At 43.4% G+C, this 27,635-nt stretch overlaps 1 protein-coding gene across 1 annotated transcript; it reads right to left on the minus strand.

Moving 5' to 3' along the window:
* Positions 1-2,636: 2,636 nt before the first annotated feature.
* On the minus strand, positions 2,637-25,017 carry LOC107222647. The gene is made up of 11 exons (XM_046734152.1): positions 24,598-25,017; positions 15,968-16,016; positions 15,655-15,834; positions 13,262-13,490; positions 8,342-8,425; positions 5,535-5,668; positions 5,007-5,143; positions 4,764-4,918; positions 4,446-4,687; positions 4,181-4,367; positions 2,637-4,098 (listed from the first exon to the last, which is right to left on the minus strand). The coding sequence occupies exons 1-11, from the start codon at positions 24,630-24,632 to the stop codon at positions 3,899-3,901; spliced, it is 1,632 nt and encodes a 543-aa protein (XP_046590108.1). The 5' UTR covers positions 24,633-25,017; the 3' UTR covers positions 2,637-3,898.
* Between the last annotated feature and the right edge of the window lie 2,618 nt (positions 25,018-27,635).

The raw sequence follows: 27,635 nt of genomic DNA on the forward strand, positions 1-27,635 counted from the left end.
AATAGCAGAAACGCCATTTACAATCAGATCCTGATCAATTTATTCATACTTTATTGAATGTTAATTATTATTAATTATTAATACACATTACAAACGTGAATTCAATGTTCATTGAGTATTAAATATATTATATGTGGTTTTTCTTCTTAAAGGCATGCAATAAACATTATATTTGCCGAGATATTATTACCGCGTAATTCATGCATTATTAACACATCTTTTTAAAAGAAATTTTTTATTATTCTCAAGCAGGCGGCGCGTTGACTTCGAGCACGCACTTTGAATTTTCTATGTCAGCTAACGCTTGCCTGGAATGCCTAATATTATAGGGTGGCGCTTGATAACGTTTCTCCGAATGGCCTGCCCCTGTTTTAGCGTTAGCTAATACTTGAATGGCACCTTGATACCAGACGAAAGAATCCCGGCAGTCCGGCGACCATCTTGAACGTACTCGAGGACGCGGATAAAAGGGACGTACAGCTACGGTTTAATTGCGCGTGTATTCCAGCGTGTATAATGTCTGTTGTAAATCAGGCATCTCGGGGCAGGCCGGAAATTAAGGGACAAGACTCGGTGCCTCGCACACGTCTTAGTTAATTACCGGAGACGTAATTAACCTTCGGCTCCGGGCCCCGAGTCATTTTCGAGAGCATCGCGACTTATATTATATCTCGGGCACCAAATTACGCGAATTCCAATCATGATTTACGGAGGACGGGGAGAGGATCTCGTCTCGGACACAAAGAACTCGTTCCTTCGAGCAAAACCGCGGGCTGGACGTCAACCATGGTTCATAGGCCATCCTCCCGTCCTCCGGGCAGCCGCTAATTACGCCTCGTATCCCTACTTCGCAGTGCTTGCAGTATATACGCTGTACGCGTTTTTTTGACCAACTATCGATCGTGTCATCGACGTATATTTTAATCCACTGTTCGACGAGTCCCGAGAAAATACCGACTCTTAGTTAAGGGGAGTGTAGAGGTTCGAGATTTTGAAACTTTGCGTGACTTTGATTGTTTATAACAATCGTACGAATGAACATGACCGACTCATACTTTCAGGGGTGTTTATTGACGTATTTATGAATAATTATGCTGTATGGCATGATTGTCAAGTCAATAATATGGATGGTCCAACGCAATTAATCCAACGGGGTAAAATTGGGTTTTACCACGATTCCAACCGAACGAGTAATCCAATCCGGAGTCTCTTTGTCTGAATCTCTTTATTGGACCTCTCTCTATCGATACTTCCTAAAAAATTAAAAATCAGATGAAAATTTCGAAAATGGTGGCCAAAAAACGCAAAATTCGAAAAAAATTGGAACATTTCATATCATAAAATCGTGACAACATTTTCTAGGAATTACATTTCAGGGGGGATCTATCGAGAGGGGTTCAACAAAGACATTCAGACGTAGATACTCTGGATTGGATTACGCGTTCGGTTGGAATCGTGGTGAAACCCAATTTTACCTCGTTGAACTAACTACGTCGGACCGTCCGTATCATTGACCTGAAAATTGTCTGCTCTTCACTCTCTACCTCTTTTTCGTTTTCATTCTCTTTATCCTTTTACCGAAGACAAGTATTCGCCTCGCTCACCTGTCCCCAGCGTCTTTGTGATGGACTGAATTTTCACTTTTAGTCGGTACAAGGGGCGGCGTGACGAAATCGGGGTACGTTTTCATGCCTATAGACTGAAAATTTTCACCTCTGTCCCGAAAATATTTGAGAAACCACATAGTGCAGGTGTTTCGAGAGAATTCAAATGGAACGAATCGTGTTTTCCAAACAGAATATTATCCACGCTAAATTTTGGTCCCTCGTACATGGTGTAATGAATGTGTGTCGGTGCCTCGTGTCTCGGATGGTTTACACTTATACCTGGAAATCGTGAATGTAAAGGCCTATTCTATACTTACTAGCCGGGAAGCCTTAAAAATTATCGAAGGCCGGTGAAAACTAGTACGACTTCTCTTGCTAGATGCAGAAATAATTTATATGCATTGTTGGAAAGTCAAATAATAAACGTAAGTTCGGTTAAACCTGAGATAACAGAACGCAAATTTTGCCAATTGTCATCTCTATTTTTAATCAATTCCAATTTCTTAAAATTCTCCGTTTTCTGTGACTATTCTGAAATTTAGATCGCACATGAAGAAAATTCTTGCACTTCGATTTTTTTTCCTGCGATACGATAACCGGGAAGTTTTTCTCGAATCCTTGAATTTTTGCAGTTCTACCTTTGCGAACACCATATCGCGGAGGGGTTTTCCAATTGCTGGAACATTTACCGATGCTGAATAAGTGTATTTGTTGAAAAATTTTCCTAGCTCAGTCAGTATTGCAGCCTAACTGAAAAATTAGTTTGCATGTTTGTAAATGATGTTTTTGCTTCTACTTACAGTGAAAAGTGCAGACAGGCCTTGGCAACCTGCCAGCATTCGGTAGAAATCGCCTAACTGCCTGTCGATAAGCTTACCGGCCGCGCTGACGATCCAGCGATCCAGCAGACGGATACGCAACTCGTACCACTTGCAGGTAAGAATTTCTTACTTTATAACGGTGTAAACGAGTATTACAAGTTTATTAAAAATCTAAAAACATTTAGAAATGTCGGACATGCGTGTTACATAAATCTTACAAGGCTAGCGTTAGAATTATTTATTTGTTTATGGTTGTGTATATTACTATATTTACATGGGGAGTCAATAATATCAATGCATCATCGTTATATATTCTTATTGCACAAATATCATATGAATTAATTAGCGGATATAGTACTTAACGGTACTTATGTAATATCAATATATAGTATATTTTATGTATTTATTTAGCCGGCACGACTAGGAGGGGAAACTAATATTCAATAATGATCGCGCGCCTTGTATGCGTTGGCGGAAGAGTGGCAAGGCAAAAAATAAATAGTTGCGTCTACTAAAGACTACACCACTACATCGTGTATAAATATTAATATACGTACCTATATGGTATATCTGTATGTATTCGAGTGAAGATAACTTAGGACGAAACGTTTATAAAACTGCAGCAATTATCTAATTAAATCAATCATCGATGCTCAAGTGCTGGGTTAAGAATGGCTGAAATATTACTCAATCCTCGCTAGCCGTACTCGAGCATTTTTTAAATAAAGCTAAACTCATCGTTATTAATAATGCAAGAAACTCTATAATTGTGCTTAAAAAGCAACACTGATCGTATTTTTCATATAAAATATATAATATATTATAAATGATATCATCTATTGCATGAACAAGTATTGCTTGATATATATATATATACATATATTATATATATATATATATATATATATATATTTATTGTATAGTAATCATTGTTGCGAGACATTCAGAAACACGCGTAATTGCAGCTCACGCAGGGAGTAGCTTCAGAAAAAATCACGTTTCTGAATATGTCGAATAATAAGCAGAATTAAGAAAAGATGAATGACATGGGGGAGAAACGAACAAGTCGACAATATGACGTTGATCATCCGCTCGGATGAATCGCATTCGGCGAATCGTACGTTTACTGAAGCAGCTACGACGGTTTCAGTTTCTTGTAATTGAAACTGGATTTGACCAATTGGAAGTTCGAAAATCGCCGCGTTGAAACGAACAAATCTCGATCGCATCGCAGTCTCACGATCGTTTGTTACCTCCAGTCGGTAAATTCGTCTCCCTTATCCGGGCCTCGAAACCCAATCCTGCGCGCTTTTATACAATACTGACACTTATAAACCGCCACGTCCGTCGTAAAACGACCAGATATTTACTGTAATCAGATTCCCGAGATCCTCGCACTCAAACTCACACACATTCATGTATAATCTGTTCACGCTGTATAAAGATCGGCGATTAACGACCCTTGACCCTTCAGTTGATCCGGCCCTTGTGCGTCATGTAGCTTATACTGTCGGACAACAGCTTTTCGCGGGCAGCTCGTCTCATCCTGGAGCACATGGCCAGCAGGGTACCTGCCATCATGCACAACAGGCCGCAGACCAGTCCCACAACCGTGCTGACCATCGTCGATCTCAGACAGACTCGATCACCGGGTGTCGCCTCCGAGGCGCCTGAGGAGAAGGAAAAGTAAGATTTTATTGCAGGTGTACATTTTCCGCCATCGAAACCCAGCGCCTCGTCGTCGATACTCACTTATGTCAACCGTGGAGTTCTTGAAGGCGGCTGTATCCGCGTCTGGCTCTCCTTCCTGGAGGACTCTGAGGGACTGGAAGAGGTTCACGTTCTCCGAAAGACTCGTTGCCGGGGTCGATGGGCCCTCTATCGCGTCCGCGGAACGCTTAGAGACGGTCTTCGAGTTCCGCCAGTGGCACGGCTGGCTCTGGAGATTAAAAAAAATCTGGCATTAGGTCCGGAATCGGTAACCATCTCCGTCGGTTCTGGCAGCGAAAATACCCACCGGACATCTCCCGTGGCACATCCTGACGTCGCACTCTATGTAGAGCGCCGGAGATCCGGTGAACCTGAAGGTCTTCATGTAGGCGAAGACCTGCGTCTCGAAGAGAGCGCTCTCCGACCACGAGCCTCGGAATCTGCTGATCAGCTTGTCGTCCACAGGACATCCGTACTGGTCGATCAGCTGGATCCTTTTGTTACCTCCGTTGTGGGCGTAGCAGTCGTTCACGACGATGTCGAAGCCGTCTGCAACGCCAAGAGGCGGGCTACAATCACCTCCGATTCTCTGCTCCGGGATTATCTCCGGATTGACTTGACCTACCGTATTTACTCCTCATGTAGATTATCAGCGTCAGTGGATCCCCCACTCGAACCGGCCCAGCTACTCGGGTTCCTGTCGTTCCGTAACCGTATCTGATCTCCATGTAACACTCGGGCGGCTGCAACGTGAAGACTACGGGATTCCCGGTCGCCACCCTTGAAAGAAATGACCGATATTTGTGCCAATTTTTTCCCCCATTTAATAGCAATTCTATTTTGGTGATTAGAAAAATCGACAACTCACTCGACGTCGAGGAACGGGAACGTCACCGTTTTCCAAAAGTCGTAACCGTACTCGCAGGTCACTTTGAAATGCTCGTCGAACTCTTCTTCGATCAGAGGATTGTACTGGACCGTCACAGTGTTCCACATCAAGTTTTTCTAGAATTTTTAACAATTTTTTATTTAGAAGAAGAAAAAAAAAACAATAAATAATAACGAAAGGGGCATTTGGAAACTATAAAATGACCACAATATTGGTGATTTGACCTGTTGTATTTTATAGCTTTCTAAAATTTCATGATGTTCACGGTTGGGTGAAATTTTTACGAAATTTTGTTAACTCTTGCGAAAGTCGGACGAGTCGCATGCTGTGATTAATTAATATATTGTTTAGGAAAAGCGTTTCGAAATTGGAAATTCAAGAATCTTTTTTTTTTTTTTTGTCTTTTCAGTGCTAAGTTTTACCGACGTAGTATCACGGTCTTTTTTGACGAATTTTTCAAAATTTGATTATATCACGCGTAAGTAACGCGTTTAATCAATTGCTCACCGTAGGATTCTTGCGGCTGTCTTGATGATGAGTGTTTTCGCCAAGAGTGCCACATCGGTTTAGCTGAATGAAAAATTCGTAGTAATCTCTGCCGGTCCCGTTTACGTACATGCAATCTGGGTCGTAGGAGTAGCCTGAAGGAATGGAAGCAAATTATCGCTAGTAAATAGCGTAATATCATAACTGTGTGCGGGGTAGAGGTATGCGGTAAAAGAAAAATAAGAAGAAGAGGAGGAAGGTGAAAAAAACGGGAAACTGACGGCAAAAAATTCAATAATATCCAGTTATTTGTGCGAACGCTGAAAAGTGTACAACTCTACGGTAATAAGATATCATGGATATCATGGAAGCGGAGAAAAATTGATTGTTTTACAGACTGAACACGCGCGCTCGTACCAGCCTCTCAAGTATTTCACAAACACTTGTATACACATTCACCTGCGGAAACGCTAATTAGCCGCCGCGAATTAAAATTAATAACTGCGAGCTGTCGAGAGACTTGGCTGCAAGCCTCACATCCGTTTCCTCGGAGCTCTTTTACAAAGTGGTATAAGATTTCTCTAAACAGTTTAAATTTGAAATGCATTTTTTTTTCAAGTATTTTTCGCACATTGTCACAGGATTTTGCCCAATTTCCCGCCTGGGAGTGAGATACCCTAAATTTTATGTTGAGAAGCCTCGCGCTCAATGAATTTTTACCTATTTACACTCTATTAAAACAGCACTCTGTGTCACTCTTATACATTTAAACGAGGATCCTAAATTTCCTCTAAAACATGTAAGAATTGCATGCCTGAGACCTCTAAAATGGAACGTGCTTTTTTTTTAAATAATTCTTTACGGAGGCTGCAACTCCATTTTTTAATTCTCTCCATCTTTAAGCAATTTTTTTGTAAATTTGAAAGATGAGTAGGCTCGGCGGGATCTTGAGTCAGATGCGCGTTGCGCATAACGGAGGAAGATTAATGAGCAAAGAGTTGAGTTAAAGCTGCATCGGCTGCAATCCGCAATAAGCGCGAGACACCAAAGGCGGTCCCCATTAAAATACAGCCGTATAGGATTTTCCACCATCGCCAGTTTATGGATCGTCGATATTACACGCGGACGCGAAACGAGGCCAAGGTGCATCCTACGCTTCGTTGGATAATATTTATGGATTGTTATTTCAGAGGAGGGAGGGTGAGGCGGAAAATCGCTTCTCATTTTGCAAGCTCATTTTCAAAATCGAGAAATTCCAGGCCCCAGAAGTGCTGCGTCGTATCGCGATGATGAGGCTGATCAAATCTAGGAAGATTACAGCGTTCGATTAAGCATGAAGATCGATAATTAACTCAGCTCTGTACCCGCCGATTAGACTCGATATATCGAACGTAGTGTGTGGATCCAACATGAATGTACTTCTTCATGCACCTTGGCTATAAATTGATTGCCTTACATATACACTCTCGTTTTTCCCGTAACACGCTCTGCAGCGGAACCCGATCTCGCCGTTTATAGACGTCTTACGATATTATACCGCAATATCGTTCTTTCTTTTTCACATCACGCATCTTTATTCATCGTCGATATTTCCTTTCTTTTTTTCTTCTTCTTCATCTTTTCTAGTTCCATTCCCCTTCTCTCTCTCTCTCTCTCTCTCTCTCTCTCTCTCTCTCTCTCTCCCCATATTTATTACCGTAATGGCAACTGCGCAGGAGAGTGATTCATCGCCTGCTTCACGGGCTCCACGCTTCTTTGAATATTCCTCCACTCTTCTCGTTACCGTTATCACACTTTGCACTCAGCTGCTCACTACCACGCCAGCTCTTGATCACGACTGTACACGTATACTCACCGGTGTGTAAGTACCTTGTCTGAATCTAGCCCAGTTATTGCATCGGTTAGCTTGTGCAGTGCGATAATTGTGAGAAGATCTCTCGGCCCTGCATTGAGATTTCTATATCAAGACTAAATAGAATCGGTCCTAAATCTTCCCACCGATAATTACCTGCTTCTGTTACGATCTTTGAGCAGTTCATTTCGACAAATGATGCGTGGGAATTTTGCAGCGTAACTAACAATAAGTCGGACCACAGGAACTAAGTGTGACGGAACGATGATGCATGGAACTGTCGAATCCGCACGACAGCTAGAGCTAGAAGCGAATTTTGGTTGATCGTAAAATTTCATCTACCTCTAGTCAGGATCGTTCGGAATTCCTCTCCGGGAAGCCACTCCCTGTAACCTGCGCCGCGGACTCTTGCACAGTTGTATGTATATGAATTTAATTTGCAATCTCTAGTCACGATAAGGAGGTTGCCGATCTCGCGGACTGGCATGAATATGTTCCGTTTACCCGGTCGACCCGTTAGAAGACGAGACCAGAGCATAAGGCCTGTATAAATTATTCCTCGAGCATGAGCATGGCGAATTTACGGCGGTGCATGCAGTTACACGTTGTACATCTGGTACGAGTTAGGCATCCAACGACGTTCATTGTTCAACTCGCGTATACCGAGCAGTTAATAAACCGCGAACGTATAAATCTCGTTATTCCGCAGTCCAATTAAAATGTAGGTAGGTGTAAGACCCCAGCGAGTGGCAAGGTCACACGCCGGTTGTAACGCCTCTGGCTTGGAGCGTGTGCGCCATGCCGGGTAATTCATGCACCGTGAACTCTTTGCGGAACAGGATGATGATACCCAACGAATGGCAGGGGGCAATCCTCCGTTGCCTAATTTCGTTTCTTATACCTTTATTACATTGTCTCATCGCAACCTGACGCGCGAGCGGCTTGAATATCAATTTTCCATGTCGTTATCTCTCACCTGCCGAGTAGAGCAGACCGGCGAAAGAACCGTTGAAACCTATCCGGATCTTCATGTAGTCGTCCTGGCACTCCGCCTCGATGTCTGCAACACACGAAGAACATTCTGTTATAACGATTTTGCCATTTTTAACATCGGATGCACTGGAAAAGGTACATTTGTCGACTCGCCCGTATTCCCGAGGAGAAGAAGACGTTCGTTTGAAGACCTTGCGCGAGTTTTTCAGGGTCAACGTAATACGCGTCGCTAGAACGGTCTGCATCGTCTTTTTCTCCTTCGATCTTACAGTCACGCGCTGCATTCCTACATCGTAGATGAAAGCGATAGTTCCGTAGAGGATGATGACGAACCTCATCAGCGATGAGGGAGCCCGATTACGGCGATGAACTGGGAGGTGTTCACGGTGGCGTAACGCGACCTAGCCTGTAGCGAACAGCTCGCGGGCTTAGGACTTGTGCGTGACGTAAAAGTGAGTAGCGCGATAAGTGAAGCAATTAAAAGCCGGGGCGAGGGGAAAGGAAAGGATCCTCTCGGGTACGGTGCAGGAGATAGGAGAAGAGCTCCGAGGTTGAGGCACGGTGTAAGGCAGTAGTGCCGTCGGTTCGACCGATACCCAAGGCGTGTTCATCCTCCGTTAAAACGGCCGATATGCCGTGCACAGAGACACACACACGCACGCACACACACACAGAAAGTGAGAGAGAGAGAGAGAGAGAGAGAGAGAGAGAGAGAGAGAGAGAGAGAGAGAGAGAGAGAGAGAGAGAGAGAGAGAGAGACTCGTACCACTTGGATAATATATTCGTTTAAAGACAATGAAAACGGGGCTAGAAGACCGGCTGTGGAACACGTTGCCCAACCATGCGAAATCCGATATCATAACTTCAGTCTAGCTATTCTTCATTACGATCATCGTTTCTGCCATATCCGTGATAGGTAGGACGATTTTTGCGGAATGGTCTGCAAGCCCTTTGCTCAAGCGCCTCTGCCAAAAGGTTGCATCGTGTTTTCGATGAATTGTACTTACAAGGAAGGTATCCCAAGTCGATCTCTCCGGTTTTGAGTTCTTTTGTAATGTGCTATAGTAGACTAACAACTAAGCGATGCGTATCTTTTTTTTATCTGCCATTAAAGACTTTAAGGGGGTAAAACGATCCTCTAAAGTAAAGCACGTCAAGGAGTGATTTGGCAGTTTCGCCCACGAGAACGTAACATTTTTTAACCAAACCAACTGGAAAAGTTTTCTCATAACGAGAAATGTGAAGTGTAATTTTCTCAATCGAAGAAACAAAAAATTGGCAAATCGCTCCTTGACATGCCTTACTTTGGAGGGTGGTTTCACCCCCCTTAAAGTGTTTAATGGCAGATAAGAAAAAATACGTGCTTGTTATTTTTCAGTCTATCATAATATGTTACAATAGAAACCAAATCGGAGATCTCGACCTGGGATACCTTCCTTATTAGAGAAAAAGCCGATCCTGGCTATCGAGTGATGAGAAATCGTGAAAAATGGAGTTAGCAAGCGATGGGCGGACAGTTAATGATTAGTACCGAGTGTAGATTACGAGGAAAGTCCAACGTACACGCGATAATTACGCTGATGGGTAAAACGTTACAAGTGCCCAGATATGAATAGCCATAATACGCTTATGTAAGAAGATGAGAGCATTCACCGGGATTTGATGCGCGCTTATACATGCCGAGGTATATACGCCCATCTAATAGCCCCACCTATTTTTAAAAAAGTACGTATTCGCCATGCAAGTGCAGGCTGGTACTCAACCCATCTTCCGCTGTTCATTTATCCACTGGGAGTAAATTTATTGACCCAATTATATGCACGTGAACTTGACTCGACGTTGAGCACTGGCTATACGGTTAAAACCATTTTTATTATCGTAAGATGTTATTATCGACGAGTTTGCACAATTGTTTCAAGCATTTATCTATACGCTGCAGCGCTGTGAAAGTCGTATGGAGGTTGATTGGAAAAGTTTGCGGCCATTGTTTCCAACGTCATTTCGAGCGGTACCTTAACGCGTCAATTTCTAGTTAAAATTTGAAGAAAAAATTCGATGCTCGAACAAATTTCGATCTCGAAGTCTGTGCCGTGTGGCTGATCTTGAGCAGCTTCTGCCGTCATGCGATACTCGCAATTTTACTGTCGCGTCTGGGCGCCGGGCGTCATCCGGGGACCGTTTTAATTGCGCGTTCGCACGTCTAACGGTAGCCCTGGTCTCCTTGGGACGTTGACGGTTTCTTACTTCATGGCTTCGGCCTTAGAGTTACTTAGAGCTCGAATTATCTTCCAGCAGGCTGATGACAAGCCGAGTCCTAGCCTCGGGCTTTTTGGGGAAGCGAATTATCACACGCATACCTTCAAACGAGCTTCTCGCGACCTTCGATGGAATTTAGTTTACGGTCGTTAGACGCGATACGCCTTTCCTGGATGACGTTCGTGTGGGCGTTTGGATATTATGCAGATTTAGTACATCGATGACGGATACAGTTAGCTTCTTCGCTTGCCTACCGTTCGGTAAGTGATACACATCGGCTTTTAAAACCTGTTCCGTTACTCCTGTGGGCGCTTACCAGAGAAAGAAAGCAGCAAAACCAAAGAGAGAGAGAGAGAGAACAGAACGGAATAGAATAGATGTTTATTATCTCATGAGAGTATTTCCCTGGGGTAAGTTGATACATAATTGTTCTACATTGCCAAGTTGGTTGGCTAATAAATAAGCAAAGAAATGAAGACACTTGAATGTAAACTACGTAATAATACAAGAATAAATGATGAATTATTCATATTATATAATGACGTTAACACTTGTACACATATGAATAAAACAAAAGTTAATTAATTAAAGATACAGGACAAGTCAATGAGCGTGGAGATGAAAATGAGCATAGAACGGGAACGAGAAAGAAGGTGAAAAGAGCAGGTGAACGACGAGTGAACATATTATGCTATTATTCGCTCACTGCATGCATAATTTCACTATTCAAGGAATAAGGAAAAACCAGAAGTCTGCGGATCTGCGACGACATTTTGTAGCGATGCTGGACATACAGGCATGCAAAAAAAGCGGTTTAGAATCCTGTTTTCACACTACAGGTTCAAAGTTCACAGAAAAAAAAATATTGTAATATAATATCCAGTTTGAATTTCGAACTAGAAATTCAGATTCGTGATTAACGATTCAAAAGCCCTTGGATACCATATTAGGTGAAAATATTACGATTTAAAAAAATTTTCAACCACTATAATAGATCCACCATTACAAATTTTGCAACTCTGACCTCAGATTCCTTATCGGCGATTCAACAAATCTTTGAGTAAAAATTTTCATAAAAATCCAGAGAGTCGATGGTTTTAGTCTTACGATGAATTATCGTTTTATCGAAAATATTTCAAATTTTTCGAACCATTTAGAGGAAATACGTGTAAGTGGAAAGTACGTTTTCCTAACTGTCAATTCAGCCCGTTTAATTGATTTCATTCATTGTGTGTGTATTGAAATATTGAAGTATCGCCGTGAAAGGAAGGAAGATTAAAAAGAACGAGCGACATTATTGCTCCGGACGTGTATAATACTTTGCGCAATATCCTGTGTCAAGATTTACCGGGGCGAGTCCAACAGACGCGTATTCACCCGCAGTCTACAGTGTAGGTATACGTGTATCTGGAAACACGTGGATACGAGTAGTAACAATTAAATGTTGCAATTAAAACGATTGTTCGAGGCCTTTTAATAGGCTTTGTTGTAAACCCGCCGGGTTGAATCCATCTATCCGAGTATACCTACGGAGTGTAAGACCTTTTTACTCGAAGGGGGGCCGAGCGGTTTGTAGAAGGGTTTCGCAACATCTAACTTCTATATACCTTCAATCTTCACGCGTCGCGTGGTATGCGTGATATTCTCGTGATATTCTCCCGCTGTGTTGTAGAAAATTGGCTTGCGACTCATGCGGAGGCAAAGTGCAAACGTGGAAAGACCGACGACTCATCCCGTCGAACGAACATCAGGCCGAGTACAGACTTACAGAGACGTCTTCGTCAATTTATACGGGAAAGGCGAAACGGATGGAAATTAAACGGTGGCAAAAAGTTGAATTATTGCACGCCGTCTCTTATGTACCTACTCTCGACGTATTTCACCGGAGGAGAACGTCACCGCATGCGATGTACTCGCTAGGCTTGTTCATTTTTTCAAGTTTTTTTCTTTTATTTCAAGGTGCAACTAGAAAAATTCGAGACAATTCCTGAAAAAAAAAACTGCCCTAAAACCTGGAGGAAATGGGAAAATATTCAGAGGTCGCTACCGATTATTATAATATTTTTTATTTATTTCTATGTCTACACCTTACGGACGTATATACTATATACAATATATATATATATATTAGTTTATTTTTTTCGTATCGTGGTCCAATTAATCAATGTTTATAAGTATCAGTGCTGAAAACGAAACAGGGACATTCTTGGTGATGCGATAATCCTCTTTCGGTAGAAAAGACTGTTACCCAAATTTTTCCGAGGCGATTAATCTGTCGCATAAAAGACGACAACAGTCAACTGCGAAATTGTTAGGCGCAGTTTGCTGTTGATTGGTATACGATTAATTGGACCAGGATGCAAAAAAATTAAAACAAACTCAGTTATATATAGATCCGTAAGCTGTACACGCACATAAAAATATGTAAAAAAATATTACAGTAATTGGCAGCGAGCTCTAAATATTTTCCTACCTTCTCCAGGTCTCAGGGAAAATTTTTTTTCAGTACTTGTCACAAATTTTTCGAGCGGCGATTGGAAAAAAAAAAAAAACAAACAAGTCAAAAGATGAACCATCCTAATACAACTCACTTTTCGGCTGAAAGCTTCGGGAAATGTGAATTATTGGAAAGAATGGAAAAACTTACGCTGAACGCGCGTCGTGTTCGGACGGTAGCGACGGTGCTCGCGGTCCCAGGTCTCCGGGTGACGCTTCCAGTCCTCGTCCCCCAGGAGTCCCGTTCCTCCGCCTCCCCCACCGCCCGCCAGACCCTGGAGACCTTGGAGGGTTTGGAGCGCCTGAAGGGTCGGAGCGGTTGGCCTCGACCTCACCGACGGTAGCGGGACGTAGCCGCCGTTCTCTCCCACGTAGACCACCTGCGGGGGATCGAACAGTTTCGTTACCAGATGAGAAAGAGAAATTGCACGGGAGAGGAAAAACGGCAGATTCATTCGCACGCATTGTTTAATGTATTTGCGAAAGCGTTGAAACGTCGAACGACCATCAGGAGTCCTGTCTCTTTTTGCAATTATATTTCGGACAATCGTGGGGTCAAAAATTTAAATAGCTGCATAGCAAAGGTCGCGAATCTGGTTCGTGCTATTTCAAAATATAAATAGTAAACGGTAACTTAGGTACACCGGACAGGATTTCCGACGATTCGGAAACTTCGGTTTGATCCTTTCATGCGCAAATTTTTCCTCACATGCGAATCACCTTGAATTTTGAACACATCGGCTTTTGGTTTCACTGATTACGAATCTGAACTCGAAATTCAAAAATTCAAAATGGCGGATCCAATATGGCGGATAAACAAAAACAACAAAAAGAGAAGTTTTGAAAAATATTGTGTAAAATTGTTTGACGTGTAATTAGGTTTGTGTAATAATTGGCATGCGGATTTTCACGGTAGATTAGCAGAAAATGCTTTTTTTCGTGGAAAAGTACGAATATCGATCATTTCTTTACATGTGCTATTCTTCCAATTAATATATAAATAAATTTGATTTTTTTTTAGACTCATAAATATTTTAGGGACCATGTAGAAGCAAAAAACTCGGCAGTTGTTACCATAAAAGTAACTAAATAAATTTAAAAAAAACACGGATCGGTAAGCGTCAAAGCGTGAATTAACGGGTTAATACTTTGCAATTGTATAACGAATTAGAATGTTCGCATGTATGAGAATTGGATATTGTTGCTATTTGTTGTTATAATTTTTTCAACCTCCGTAACAAAAACGATCATACTCTGCACGTGATCGCAATCACGCGGCGATGATCGCCTGTGCATGATAAAATTTCATACGGGAAGAGACGCGACGTTAGATCGAATTAGACGCAGGCGATCGATTTCCGCGTGGGATAAATTATAACCGTATAGATCGCGTCCCTTTCCATTATGATCGATAGTTGCATATAATATTGTAGAGCTGGGGAATTGCATCCTATGAAGTCGTGCAACCGCACAAATGACGAGACGCGTCGCGACGCCGCTCGTCGCTTGCCGATATAATAACGGTCGTGCGGTCAGCTGTCGAAAGTAGTTACACTTCCACAATTATGCACATGCATGGATCGGTACGCGCGCACACATTTACACTGTACATAGCCTACATAATATCAGCTCCTGGGCAACTTCACCGTTTGATCACTTCGATCGTTCGTTCGCTACGCAAGTACCTTAGACTGCATATTTTGTCGACAATATACTGCAGCAGCCTTCCGGATATAACGAGACCGAGTATAAAAATCCCCTTGCTCCGATTACGTCATGCTTCTCGGCAGTCGCAATTATCGTACGAATTGATTGAAATTTTGTTTTCATTTCTTTAAGGGGTTGATCCTAGTCAGGATTTTTCAAAAATTGATTTTTTTTTATTTCATTTTTGTAATGTACATATATTCAAGCATGTACACGGAAAATTTTAAGACGATCCGACAAATATTCTCAAAGTGACGCGCACATTTGCAAGAACACTCCGAAGCGTTTGAAATTTGATTTTAAAACTTTGAACGCGTTTTTCTCAAAACTATTTTTGTAAAGTCAGTTGGCAAGATTTTTCGGAAACGGCTGAACCGATCGGTGTACAAATTTTTACACCAGCTTTGTGAATATATCTTTCAGTCCTTGATCGACGGTTTTGTCTCACCGGTAAATATTTTCCATTTTATAAACAAATTACGGCAAATTATTAAAAATTTTTTTGGGAAATCGAAATTTTTTTTTGATAAGCCGCCGTTTTGTTCGAAATTAATATTTTGCTTATTCCTTCGATTAAATATCAGATCGGCAGCTTTAAAAATGATTATTTTTACAAATAAAAAATATGAGAACGAAGTTCAATGCTACCCCAATATGTACATGAATTTTTATATCAACAAATTGAAACGTCTCTTCGTGAAAAATCCTTGAAAAATCGCTTTTTCCGGCTTCCTTTGAGATCCCCGGGGTCACGACGAGCAGTCGGGTCATTTATTGTTGGTCAAGTTTCTACATTTCCACGTGTCTCCTGCTCTTCCATTTTATCTTAACACTCACCGCGTCGTGATCGCTCGCATCATGTACCAGAGCTTCTCGCGTCTCGTTAAAGTTGGAGTCATCGTCGTCGAGTTCAGGACCCGAACCACTTCCTGCCCAGTAATCTTCAGTCACGTCTTCCGCGACGGGTTCTTCGAGTCTCGCGTCCACCTCGGGGTTATCCTGTATCGCATTTGTTGCCTGGGAAAAAATTTGCAAGGTGAAATTTTCCCGGTGTTTCGTAAGTGAGAAATTTTTCATTTCATTTTTATCATCGATATAGGCTTCAGTCGCTACTGATCTGACAGAGAAAAAGCTTGGGTTTATCGTTCACCTGTACTTGAAGCGATGACAGTGTCGCTAGCAAGCAAATGACGCCGAGTCTGTAACAGAAAAATTGAAAAAATGATGAGTCTCGTGAATAGTACGTGATTCGATGTTGATTTTCGAACCGTCGAAAACAGCCGACAAAATTTTTTCGAAATTTAGGAAGAAGAATTTTGAATAACCGCAAACTTAAACCCAACACAATGGCAGTATTGGATCGGCCATTTTGAATTTCTTAATTCCGACTTCAGTGTCGTAATCGGCAAATCCGAAATCTATGGATCACCTATGATTTTGTAAATTAGATCGTAGAAAAATGTTCCCCTCAAAGGGTTAAATGAACGCGATTTCACGGGGCTTATCGGAAATCGGTATGTCAATCTGAAACGAGCCGTTCTCGAAGACGGATCGTGCGTGTCGTCGATCCGAGTTAGCGATGATGCCGGTCCATGTACCAGCGGCAAGTTGTCGGATGGGTTGGTTATTTGCACCTTGTTTGCTCTCGAGTATCGGTCACTGCTCGAGACGGTCGTTACTGATAATCGCCGGTAGTTCTTCCTCTAGCCTTATAGCCGCAGATCGCGGTACAGCGATTGGGAGGATTCGAGATCTATAATTAGGCGGCAATTACCATCCTCGCCGCATATCCATGCAAGGATGAAAAGCGGAGAGGTTGGGAACGGAAAAGAACGGCTCGTCATCGATTATTCTACCCATTCCTCACTGCCAACCGACCTCGGTCGTCCTTGCGGTTCCGTCTGGCTCGCCTGCACCGTTACAAGCGCACCTATGCAGGTGAAAAAAATTTGTGCCAGAGGTGGGATCGAGTTGGCAAAAATTTTCGACCTCGGACGTTGTGCGTCATTTTCCTTTCTTTTTTTTTTCAATCAAACGCAATGGAATACAATTTTTGCATAATCCTCGATTCCTGGATTCGTCTCTACGCAGATTCCCGAAGATGTTGGAGTTTGAGAACCGCAAGTTCGTCGTGAATATGGAAATCCCGTAGGCAAAAGGAATGGCGCAATAATGGCGCTGTTACGGAGGCCAGCTGCAGCGAACGACAAAACTGTGCGATTCAAGTCTGCACACAAGCTGCACTAATCTAATTAATATCGCTCCCGAGTTCCGGGCACTGGAATATAGAGGAACAAACGGGTTTCCCGATCCTCCTCCGGCGCATCGGTAGCGGCGGAAGGCAGAAGGATTGGCATACAGTGGTTGAAAAGTAGGAAATTATCGAGAATTGGTGAACGTTGAACACTGTTTCATTCACTCTGTGGTTACATAATGATTTTTTTCCGTATCTTATTACCTCGGTTAGAAAATTCTGAGTTGTTATAATTTTCCTATGTTTTCTCACAGTGTTGTTTGATTGGTTGAATTCTTCCCTCCTCGATTTCTTGAACGTAATATTTTATGGGTGGTAGCGTGGAGAAGGAATGATTGGCGAGTAGCGTGAACGCGTCTATATTTACGATTCTACTTCTATGCGTACACAGATATCTAGGTACAGTACACTTTGTGCCTGTACCGACGCGGATGCGACCAAAGACAGGAGATGGAAATCATTGCCTGGAAAGATTTCCCTGTCCAGCTTGAATATTTCCGGTTAACGGTTGAACCACTTTGTTTTTTATCATGTGTGTCGGTCGTATTTTTTTTTTTCTTTCTTCGCCATTATTCTTTTCAACGGTGCTGGCCAGTCTCTCTTGATTCACAACTCCCGATACCGTTCAATTAGATTGAGAAAAATTTTTCGCATCCTCTTTGTTTTTTTTCTTTTTAAACTCTTCGTTATTCAATGAAACGTGAAAATTTATTGATCAATTAATATGTATATATGTATATAAGAATTTACGTCTATTCGGTGGGAAACTTTTCCAGACTCAACGTGCGACGAATAACAATTCTGAAATAACACTGTCTCAACCTTTGACGTGTCTCGTCGCGCGGAGACAACGGTATTATATAAATTCGTGTGTAAAAAGGGGCATGTGAATCATTTCAGCGAGAGAATTCCCGTTACATAATTTCGTTAATTCAACCAGCTTCTTATTCTCTCTGTTTAAAATTTGAGACGGAAAGTAGCCTGTAATGTTACAGAGGTACATACGTATACATACAGGCATGCCCGATCTCGTCATCGAGATAAAATTACACCTCACCTTGTTGCTGGACAAATTTGTGCCTTGGTTTTACGTATTGTACATGATACGCGAAAACAATTACCCGTTAATAAGACGTTTCGTTATTTATTCATTCATTTGTTCATTATTTTTTTTTTTTTTTTTGTCGTACACCCTCCGTCACTTGTTAATTTTTGTTTTCTTACATCATTATTGTTATTATTGATATTTATTTTTTTGCCTCCCCTTATCCGTAGTCGGGAAAAAAAATGGCTTTCTTCGTACAACAGGAATATAGCCAATTACCGTTTATTAATATTTGCATCGAAGCGCGCGATGCTTTTTAGAACGGGAATTTCTAGTTACCCGTTTGCTGGCTCTGATTTTGCTGCTGCTGCTGCGCTGTACTTGAGAATGCATGAAACGTTGAATCTTATCTAAGTAGACGAGTTAACGCGGATCCTAATTATAATTGCATGCTAATCTCGGGTCTTTCTGCCACTTAAGAACTACTCGGCTGCATACCTGCTGTTCTATCTTGGCTTATTCTTCTCGCCTATCTCTCGGTCGTAACTGCAAATCCGAAACGTTAGAACAGATATTCCGTTTCTTGGGGGGGGGGGGGGGCTCGTTAGAGAGAATTTCGAGTTTGAGGTTGAACATTTTTACAGTATTACTGGTGGTACAATTGTTCGCAATTATCGAAGACTACGGCTATTCCCTACGGCTAGGTTTCCCGTCCCATTCCATCCCATCCCATTACCCTTCACCTTATAAGCGTGACGATCAAGCTTCTCTAGGAATAGCATTATATATATCTATAAGAATAGGCGCAATTACGCGGATTGAGCGTTAAGCTGCTGACGCCGCAGCTGCGATGCAGAAGAATATTTTTCCCGAATTAACCCGTTAACAATGATTCCAACTTGGCTGCTGATATCTGCACGCTTACGAAGATCATAAAACTGCCTTGTCGTGGACTTGAAATTTTCAAAAGCAATTGCGAAAATCGGGAAAAACTCCGAGGCTATGGAACCGGGATTATTCAGGGTGGAGAGTTGGGTAGCAGAAAAAGGAGGATGAGTCTTCTGATTATCTCGTTGTTTCGGAATACACATCCGTTACATTGCGGGATCGACGCGAATCGATTTCCCACAGTTTAACCACCCGAAACGCAATCGGCGAGTCTGAAACCGCGATATTCTCAAGCCTGATCGATATTCTTTTCTATGAGAACTCGATAGTCCGACCACTAACGCTGATTACATAGTATACCTGGTTTGTCGGATTCACTTCACCTTAGGCCAATTATTTCTTCTCGAGGTTTTATCAACCGTGACGTCATCCCCGATAATTTCCTCGATTTAATATGGGAAACTAATCAACGGTTGATTTTATTTAAAACTTTTTTCTACCATCCTGGTAATCCTTTGTTTCCTAATATCTTTTCCGTCCATTTTTCGATATCGTCATTCGTTCGCGAACTGCGAACACTGAGGAAAACACGGAGGACGTTCAGGGAATTCTTTGACCGCGAAGACATTGCATCTGAATAATTTATCATTCAAATCAACCGATCGTGATAAACTTGAGTGAGTTCTGCCAATTGCGGTAAACACGTTTTGCAGTTAAACCGGAAGCTGAAAATTCAACAGACGCATCGCGAAGCTTCTGTATAAATTATTACATATTTTTTTACACACTTCTCAGTTCATTTCTTCTCGTTTATCGAGCAAAATCGATAGAAATTGTAGAGAAATAAATGGTGCATTGTAAATCAGGACCTATGATAAATATTCCTGGGCAGATTTCTTGGCGTCCATGCTTCCAGTATAACGTATACACGCTGTAATTAATTTAACGAGACTGTAAAGTTGACGATTACCAGAACCGTCTCGTGGAACGGTCCGCTATTCTTGGGGCTCGCCCATGAACCTCCGGCTCCATGTCGCACTTCTTCTTGACTCGCGGCTTTCCCAGCTCATTGTGAACAATTCAGGAAGACGATCCCTGGTGAAGGCGAACGTCGATGATTGCAGAGTGATCGACGTGTCGTTTCGACATCGAACTAATGTCGTCGTGAAAAAGATCCCCCTTTCAAACCATAACATGCATCACAATTGGCCTAAAAACATTTCCCACAAGGTTTTCCCCACTTTCGTCTATCGATCGATCCGATAGTATCGAGCTTTGCGCAGCCGATTCCATATTTTTATTTCCATATTTCCTCTCCCTCCGCCTTTTCAAAATCCGACGCAACTTTACGGTCCGCATAACTGCCGTATTCCCTGTTATATTTCACCTCGAGTTTTTTACACACAATGCTCTAAACGATCATAAGTGTGCAAAAACCAAAAGGCCAGAAGCGTTTGCTACTTTTGGACAAGTCTTTCCGCCGTGGTGGGCACAAGTTGTATTACTTGTGCACACCATCTTCTAATGGCTTCTAATTTTTTTTTTCTTCCTTTACAGTAGTGTCGGTCTAGCTCTTTTTTCATGTATTTATCCCTGTGCCATCGGACTTTTTGAGGTACCTACTCCGAACTTCTCACCATGCGCATGGACATCTCTCTGGTATTACGCTTCTTCAACGAGACTACATTTACTCGGATGACAACTTTACGATGGGTGTTCCGTCCTTCCTGGATGAGGAAGTCGTTCTTGCGTCCTATTTTTTACTCCCTTGCCGTGTTTTTCATCAACAATATGCGTAGCCTTTGCAGGCAGAGGTAATTTGCCTTTATGACAATAGACGATGCGAGTCTTTTTTATGTAGTTTCCCGTTTCTGCTCCTTCTTCTTCTTCACATTCATTCTTTCACGGTGGGCACGGTTCAACCATGTTTTAAGAACGTTACGCAGGAGGCTAGCGAAGTAGGGATGGTCAGAAGTTGGTTGAACCTGGACTGTTCCGTCGACCCAGAGATCTAAGGTACCTAAGAGTCGGCTCGAAGGGTCACTGCACTAGGCTTTGTATCCTGTAATGACTCTCAGAATTCAGTCAAGGTGGGTATAATTATCAACACTCGCTCTAATCGCTGTCTCATTTACTTTCCCATACTGTTATTAACGCGCGTTTTTTCTTCGAGTTCAATTTATTCGCAGCTGCCTGCTGAAGAGATTTCGAAACCCAAAGAAGAAACAATTACTCTTAGTCAATGGAGAACAGGGTCTAATTTTTTTGCCGCTTCTGGATTACGCATCCTGACTTGCTCTCCTCCTTCTTTGTTCTTTTATCGCCACGGGCTTCGCAAAACCTTACATCCCGTTTCCACGAGTCAGGATCAGCATCGAAAGATTCCAAGCGCGTCGCTCCGTGTCGGTTGAATCCGTTCGCCGCGTCGATTTTTCGGAATGCAAAACCGGACACGGAAATCCTTTCGCGACTTGGATTGTTATAGTGCGAACGGATGTAGAAATCGAGTCTCGCGGTGATGTTCCGTTTGAAACAAGGGCTAAAGGGTTAGAAGCGCTACTGCCGAGAGTTTCTCCGTGTTCGTGTAATATACAAAACGCGTCGATAGGACGGCTCGCATATCTCCGATAATTTGCAAAGAGGAGATCCAACTGCCGGGATGAAATAGGATACGGTGATTATTCTGTCCCGTAATTTTTCACACCGTAATAGTGTAACGGTTCCGCCGATACGGAATAAGCACATAGGTACCCAGATACCGATCTCGTAAAAAGATTCGCTTCAAAGTCGAGGAGTGACGCAGCATCTGGCGGTTGTACGCGGGGGACGAAAATCCAGAACAAAGCGATCACACGGCTTTAAAAGTTAACCGTCTGCCCTATCTAACAACGTCGTAACCGTCGTCAAACCGTAGGAATCGGCATCAACTACTCAATTTGCATGGTCTATATAACACCGAGTTTTGCAGCTTGCCGCATGACAGACACATTCGTACCTGAATATCGAAGCTACCACCATATATTTTTCCGTAGGTATCCTTTGGCCGGAATGATTTTCGTCAGTGTCGCTTATTCGTTTTTCTTTTTCCTTTGTGAAACGTCGGACATCGTGAAGCTGCATTCTTCATTCACGGAATGATTGCAACGTGACTTGACGCCCGTGTTTTCCTGCTTTGTCAAAGCGATTCAATTAAGGGACCCAAGACGAGGACGAACGAACCGTTCAATCGCATTTACCCATTTCAATTAACGATACTCCGCGGCTCGTCAGCCGGGCGCACATAACTGTATGCGAAATAGCGTTTTTCCCAGAGTTTCTTCACCCTTCTGCCATAAAGTTTCACGCCCCAGGAGGAACAAGCGGTTCTGGGAAGATCGAACAGCGCCGCAGCGCTCGACGATGGTAAAAACAACGGACATAAAAGGGTAAATGGGGGTGCCAAAGAACAACAGTAAAAAAATGGTAAAAACGCTAAAATGATGCAAAGAGAGACATTGTTTCCACACTCAAGAGTTGCCCCGAGTCATCAGCTGCGTTTTGTACAGTTACCCAAGAAGCATCTGCTGGCTCTTTGCGCGGCGGCGATGCTCGATCGCAATCAGAACCTCGGAGTCCTTGGGAGCCACCGAGAACCTGGATTTTCTTATCAAGGTCTGCGATTTTTCTGCTATACCATACAAACGATTCGGCAAAGGTGCAGAAGGAGACACGCAACGGCGATTATGGAAACAAACACGGAGCGCCGAGCTTTGGCTAATGCTGAAAGTGAGAGGCTCTACTTGGACCGGAACCAAGGAACGCGCACCGTTAAGGTCAACGGACAAAGTTCGGTCCCAGGACCAAGTTTCGAACAGTTCTGGGAAAAGGATGAAGATCAGGATGAGGAAGAGGAAGAGGATCATCTCCACGGGGCACTGTGCCGCAATTGGCTCTGAAAAGGGTCGGCATGTCGGGGCGCGTAATGCCGGTACTTGACGATCGGTTCGTTCGGTTTATAGACGGGCATCCCGGCACCTACGATCCCGCAATCATCGCCCACCTCCGCGAACTGCAGGGGTAACCTGGAAGCGGAAGTTTTGCCGAGGGATTGCCGGTTTTATATAGTAATCGGCGCAGCCCATCCTTTGCCTGCTCCCTCATCCTACTCGTTCGAACGAATTCCCTTCTCTCGCTCTCCTTCAGCGGGACCAAATTTCCAGCTGTTCGCCGATCTTCGTTTTAACCCCCGTTCGCATTCCTTCCGATTTTATCCATGGAATAGGAATAAAGTTTACGAGGACATTAAATGGGTATTACACTTTTGCCCTGCGGGAAAAGTGCGAGTGTGAATTGTCGGACAACTGGCTCGCAATTTTTGTCCTTTGGCATCCATATGCCGGTGACCGACCGGTTATCCAGCTAATTTCATTTCTTGCTCCTCATTGCTGACCGGCAAGTTAACACCGGAGTTGGACAGGTTCGCGAACAGCTAGCACACAGGTTGTTTTTCCTCTTCGCTCTCCTAATGTATGGCTATAATTATTCCCTCACACCGTTACGGCAGTCACGCGAACAAAATCGTACTGGAGTCGAGAAATCGTCTTGAAAATCTTTTCGCATTTAAAGCTTCAATGGTGACGATTTACGACCGACCACAGAAGTATGGTTGCCTTACTCCGCGAATCCAAGTTGGATGATGCTATTCCGATTACACAATCGTCCAAATTCCAGGGTAACAGCGACCGCTCGATCCGCTCTATAAGTCGAGGTAAATCGCCGCAAATATGCGTGGAGAAAAAAAAGTAGCCAAGGATCATCACGATCGAAGGAAAAACGTGATTTTTCGCGCAAGCAATGCCTATTCGCACATCGGATCCGGTACCCGCGTCGAATGACGCTAACCGTCCGCTAATTTGACGCAAATCACTCTCTCGAGGACGTGGAGGGAAAGCCCTGCGGTGAGCTTCTTGCATCCCCCGAGCGCCGGAGGCTCCGATTGAAACGTTTTTAGGATTGTCAGGCTGTACTTTGCGATTATTGCCAGTGTTTTGTAGCGCGGTGGTTAAATTGCACTTCTTGCATGCTCGCTGACGATCATTGGAACCTTTTATTGCGACAAGCTACCCTATTTCCCCGCACGTCTCGATCGCTTTCGGAACTTGATCTATCACGCAGGATCAATCGAGGGCTCTACAAATCGTGGAAATCGCAGGACCTCGTTTCCGCGATCCTGTGGTCTAGCTGTAAACCGTTCATGACCACACCTGAACGTACGAGGAACTATTTACGAAGCGCTAATGTCGCACACCGTGGGCGGTTATGTCGTCAATCTTACAGTCGACCGGCTCTGCACGCCGCACTGGACCTAAAGTATGAGCTACGCGTTGTGGTCGGTATCCCGTTTTACACCAGACAGATACGTATCTCGATCACGCGCATGGAGTGGAGTCCGCATGATCGACAGACCCGTGATTATATGGCCAGGGAAAAATCAGCCCCGGGAAGATGAGCTTTTCTCGACGTGCTGAGTCGCCAATAGAGGAGAGAACGGGAGTTTATCAAGGACAAAGAAATGCCGATAATCGTTATCATTCATTTGGGTCAATGCACTTACGGTTCAAATAGGCAGATCTTCACGCGTCTAGTCATCTTCGTCCCAGGATCTTCTGTTTGTACAAAATGACGGTGATCCTGCCGCGCAGCTTTTCTCTTCGACAGTATCTTCGGATCACAAAAAGTCCAGAAGCTTTTGATCACTTTTTGAAAAGCACTGTTCGCCGCGATGCGGGGTTGTTCTTTTCTTCTCCTCACGCACTTGTTTATCTCCCAGGGTCTAACTTTGATCTATCCGAGGATCGGGATAAGCCAGGGTGGAAATTCTGGCCAAAGTCGACGACAAGTCAGTCGAACAAATTTCGGTTCGCGGATGGCGAAACTGCCTGGACGATTCGTCGCAGATGATCGTCGACTATTACTGGTTCAACCCGGCGAGCTTGAGGGGCGATCATCAGACCTCGGCGAAGGATGCTTGCTGGGAGAGGCACAACGGTGTAGTGACACGGTCTACGAGATTCCCTCACTTTTGTAATATCACGGGTAAAAAGTGAATTTACCAAGGTGGGGAACCGCCGCTCTAAGCCTGTCCCTACGCCCCCCTTCCCAGGGCCGACCAATCCAACGGCAACATTCTGGAGCAGGCTCTGCATCTTCCTACGATTAGACGTTGCAGGCATTGTCGACGTCAGCAGTTCGTCTCCGCAAATACCCGTTTTGCATCGTCTCCATCCCCTCTTCTCTTCTGTCGATTACCTCTTGGATTCCTTGGTCTTGTCACCCTCCAGCGAAATGAATCACCTGACCTTTATCAGCGGCGTAGGATTTTTAGCGTTGAAAGAGAGTTTCAAGCAAGCGGGCTTAACCCAACCTCTGGAGGGTTAAAGTAGGTTCCAAACGGACCCTACTTTGAGCCTAACCACGGTAAATCGGAAAATTTCAGACATTTTTAACCTCAACGTAGGGTCTGATATTGCATTGAAATAGAACCTATTTACTGTCTTTAAACCCTACATTGGAGTTCCTGCGTACGATTTAAATTAGGCGCTGAATTTCGACTCGGGAATAGGCGAAGTCTTGTAGCCGACAAACCGAGAGACCTATTTTCTTCCTTTCCGTCTGTCTCCCTCTGATGCCTTCCTTCATTCTCGTGGCTAATGAGCCGCGGGACAACGGTCCGCGTCGCAATTACATTTTGGACATACATCGCACACCTTTCCTCGGGTCGTTAGACCAGCATTGACAACCAGCAAGGCCAGGACTGCGTGACCCATGTTTACTCCAGTAACCGCATCCCGGTTCCACGCGTCAATAAACCCTCGCAAAGACTCCTACGACTCCAATTAAGCCACTCGTGTTTGCGATTCTCAAATTAACGGGGCATTTCTCATATTGCGTTTGTTGTTTTTTTCCCCCCTCTCCTGTTTTCTTTCCACGGTTCTGTGATTCGCACTACCGTGATTTTTATGCCCCACCGTTACTCAAAATGTAAAAAGGTCCTCGGCTTATCGATATGAAATTTTTCCTCCTATGCGGGCAAATAGAACAAAGAAACTGCCTCAGCGCGTTAAGAGAGATATAATTGTTACACGGACAAGTGAATTTTACTTGTGTAACAAGCCATTTGAGAACAAACTGTTGTACGCCTGTATCGTACGTCATAATCTCGAGTTACGAGTTGAAGCACTTGCAGCAGCAGCACCAGCACTACCACTACCACTACCACTAGCACCACCACCAACAGTAGCCAGGAGGATCTGAGCAGCCTCGGCGAGGAATCAGCGCGAGAAATTTCAACCGGAATAAATAACCAGCCGGTGTGAGATTTTCAAACAGTTAAAATACGTTGTGTCGTACTTTTTCTCGCTATTCAATTCAACGGGTCTAGGTAATACCGCGGGATTAGGTAATACTAGGCACGTATGTGAGAATTGCTGAACCCTGTTAGAGTCGAGTGAAGAGGAAAGAAGCGTAACTGCGTAGTAAGCATTATCATTGCATACATTCATTCATTCATTAATTCGTCGCTTCGTTTTCATCGACTTAACCGTGATCAGTCTCACCTCAGTAGAATCGCGTAACGGTCACCACTGGGTGAAATTTACCTCAAAAGTGATATTTTGCTTAAAAAGTGAGTTGTAAAATTATTTAAAAAAATATCCAAGTATTGTTTTAGGATCGCAGAAAAAGTTCTCTCAGTTTTCTTAACCAAAATTGATTGTTTAAGTGTTATGAAACGTCGGCAAAGTTAAAAAAAAGGTGCCAATAATGTCGAACGAAGGCCTGTATTTCGCATGGAGAATGGCGACGCGAAGCCCATTTCCACAATTAACAGTAAGGGACTCTACGAGGAGTTTAAAGAATCCTTGGGGTGAAATTCACCCAACTTGAATAGCCACTCTATCGAAACTTTATTTTTCAGAATTCTGCTCCATCGGAACTTTACTTACCGTAACTTGAATTTTCAACATTTTGCCTTTCGAAACTTTCAGCCGTTGGCTTTCGGATCAACCGAAACTTTGTTGTTTCGTAAAATTTTGATTTCTTCACTCCAAGTTTCGCCACCAAATAATTCGGAATTAGACGCTTGCGGAACGTTTCAAATTCGGAACTCTAACCCCGCGCCGAATTAGGGTTAATACCGTCCTTCTCTGCTGTCAGTGTTTCGGCCTCGATTCCAGCCTACGCATCAACTTGGCGATCATTAACGAAGTGCCAAGAGTGAGACAGAGGTTGATTAATACGAGGCTCGTGAATCGTGGGTTAAACGATCGGAAATAATATCAGGTGCAATTTATTACACCGAGGTTAATCGCGTTCTTGTGAGACGATTTTGCACCTCCCTACCCGGCTCTCTTCCTCCGGTTCATCTTGATCATCATCATCGTGCCGTTCCTTCCCTGTTATAACATATATAAACGTAGCGTTACATCCACGGCAGCCTGAGTAACGCGATCGGTTCTTTGTTCCCTGGGAATCGCGAACCCGGAACTGCAGCAGCTTCTTCGATTCGCCAATTCCGCGTCTGGGTGTCAATTCTCCTGTAAAACTGTTCAAATTGTAATTTGCATTTGAACCAAGCTGTAATTCCGTTACACG

Source organism: Neodiprion lecontei, chromosome 3 (assembly GCF_021901455.1).
Source record: "Neodiprion lecontei isolate iyNeoLeco1 chromosome 3, iyNeoLeco1.1, whole genome shotgun sequence".
Taxonomy (NCBI): domain Eukaryota; kingdom Metazoa; phylum Arthropoda; class Insecta; order Hymenoptera; family Diprionidae; genus Neodiprion; species Neodiprion lecontei.

Excerpts from the sequence above, each read along its gene's own strand:
- LOC107222647 (XM_046734152.1), bottom strand. The coding sequence starts at position 24,632 with ATGACTAGACGCGTGAAGATCTGCCTATTTGAACC. Across the intron at positions 13,491-15,654 it reads ATGCGAGCGATCACGACGCG|GTGGTCTACGTGGGAGAGAA; the intron begins GTGAGTGTTAAG and ends GATCCCCCGCAG. Across the intron at positions 4,368-4,445 it reads TGTGCCACGGGAGATGTCCG|AGCCAGCCGTGCCACTGGCG; the intron begins GTGGGTATTTTC and ends TTTAATCTCCAG.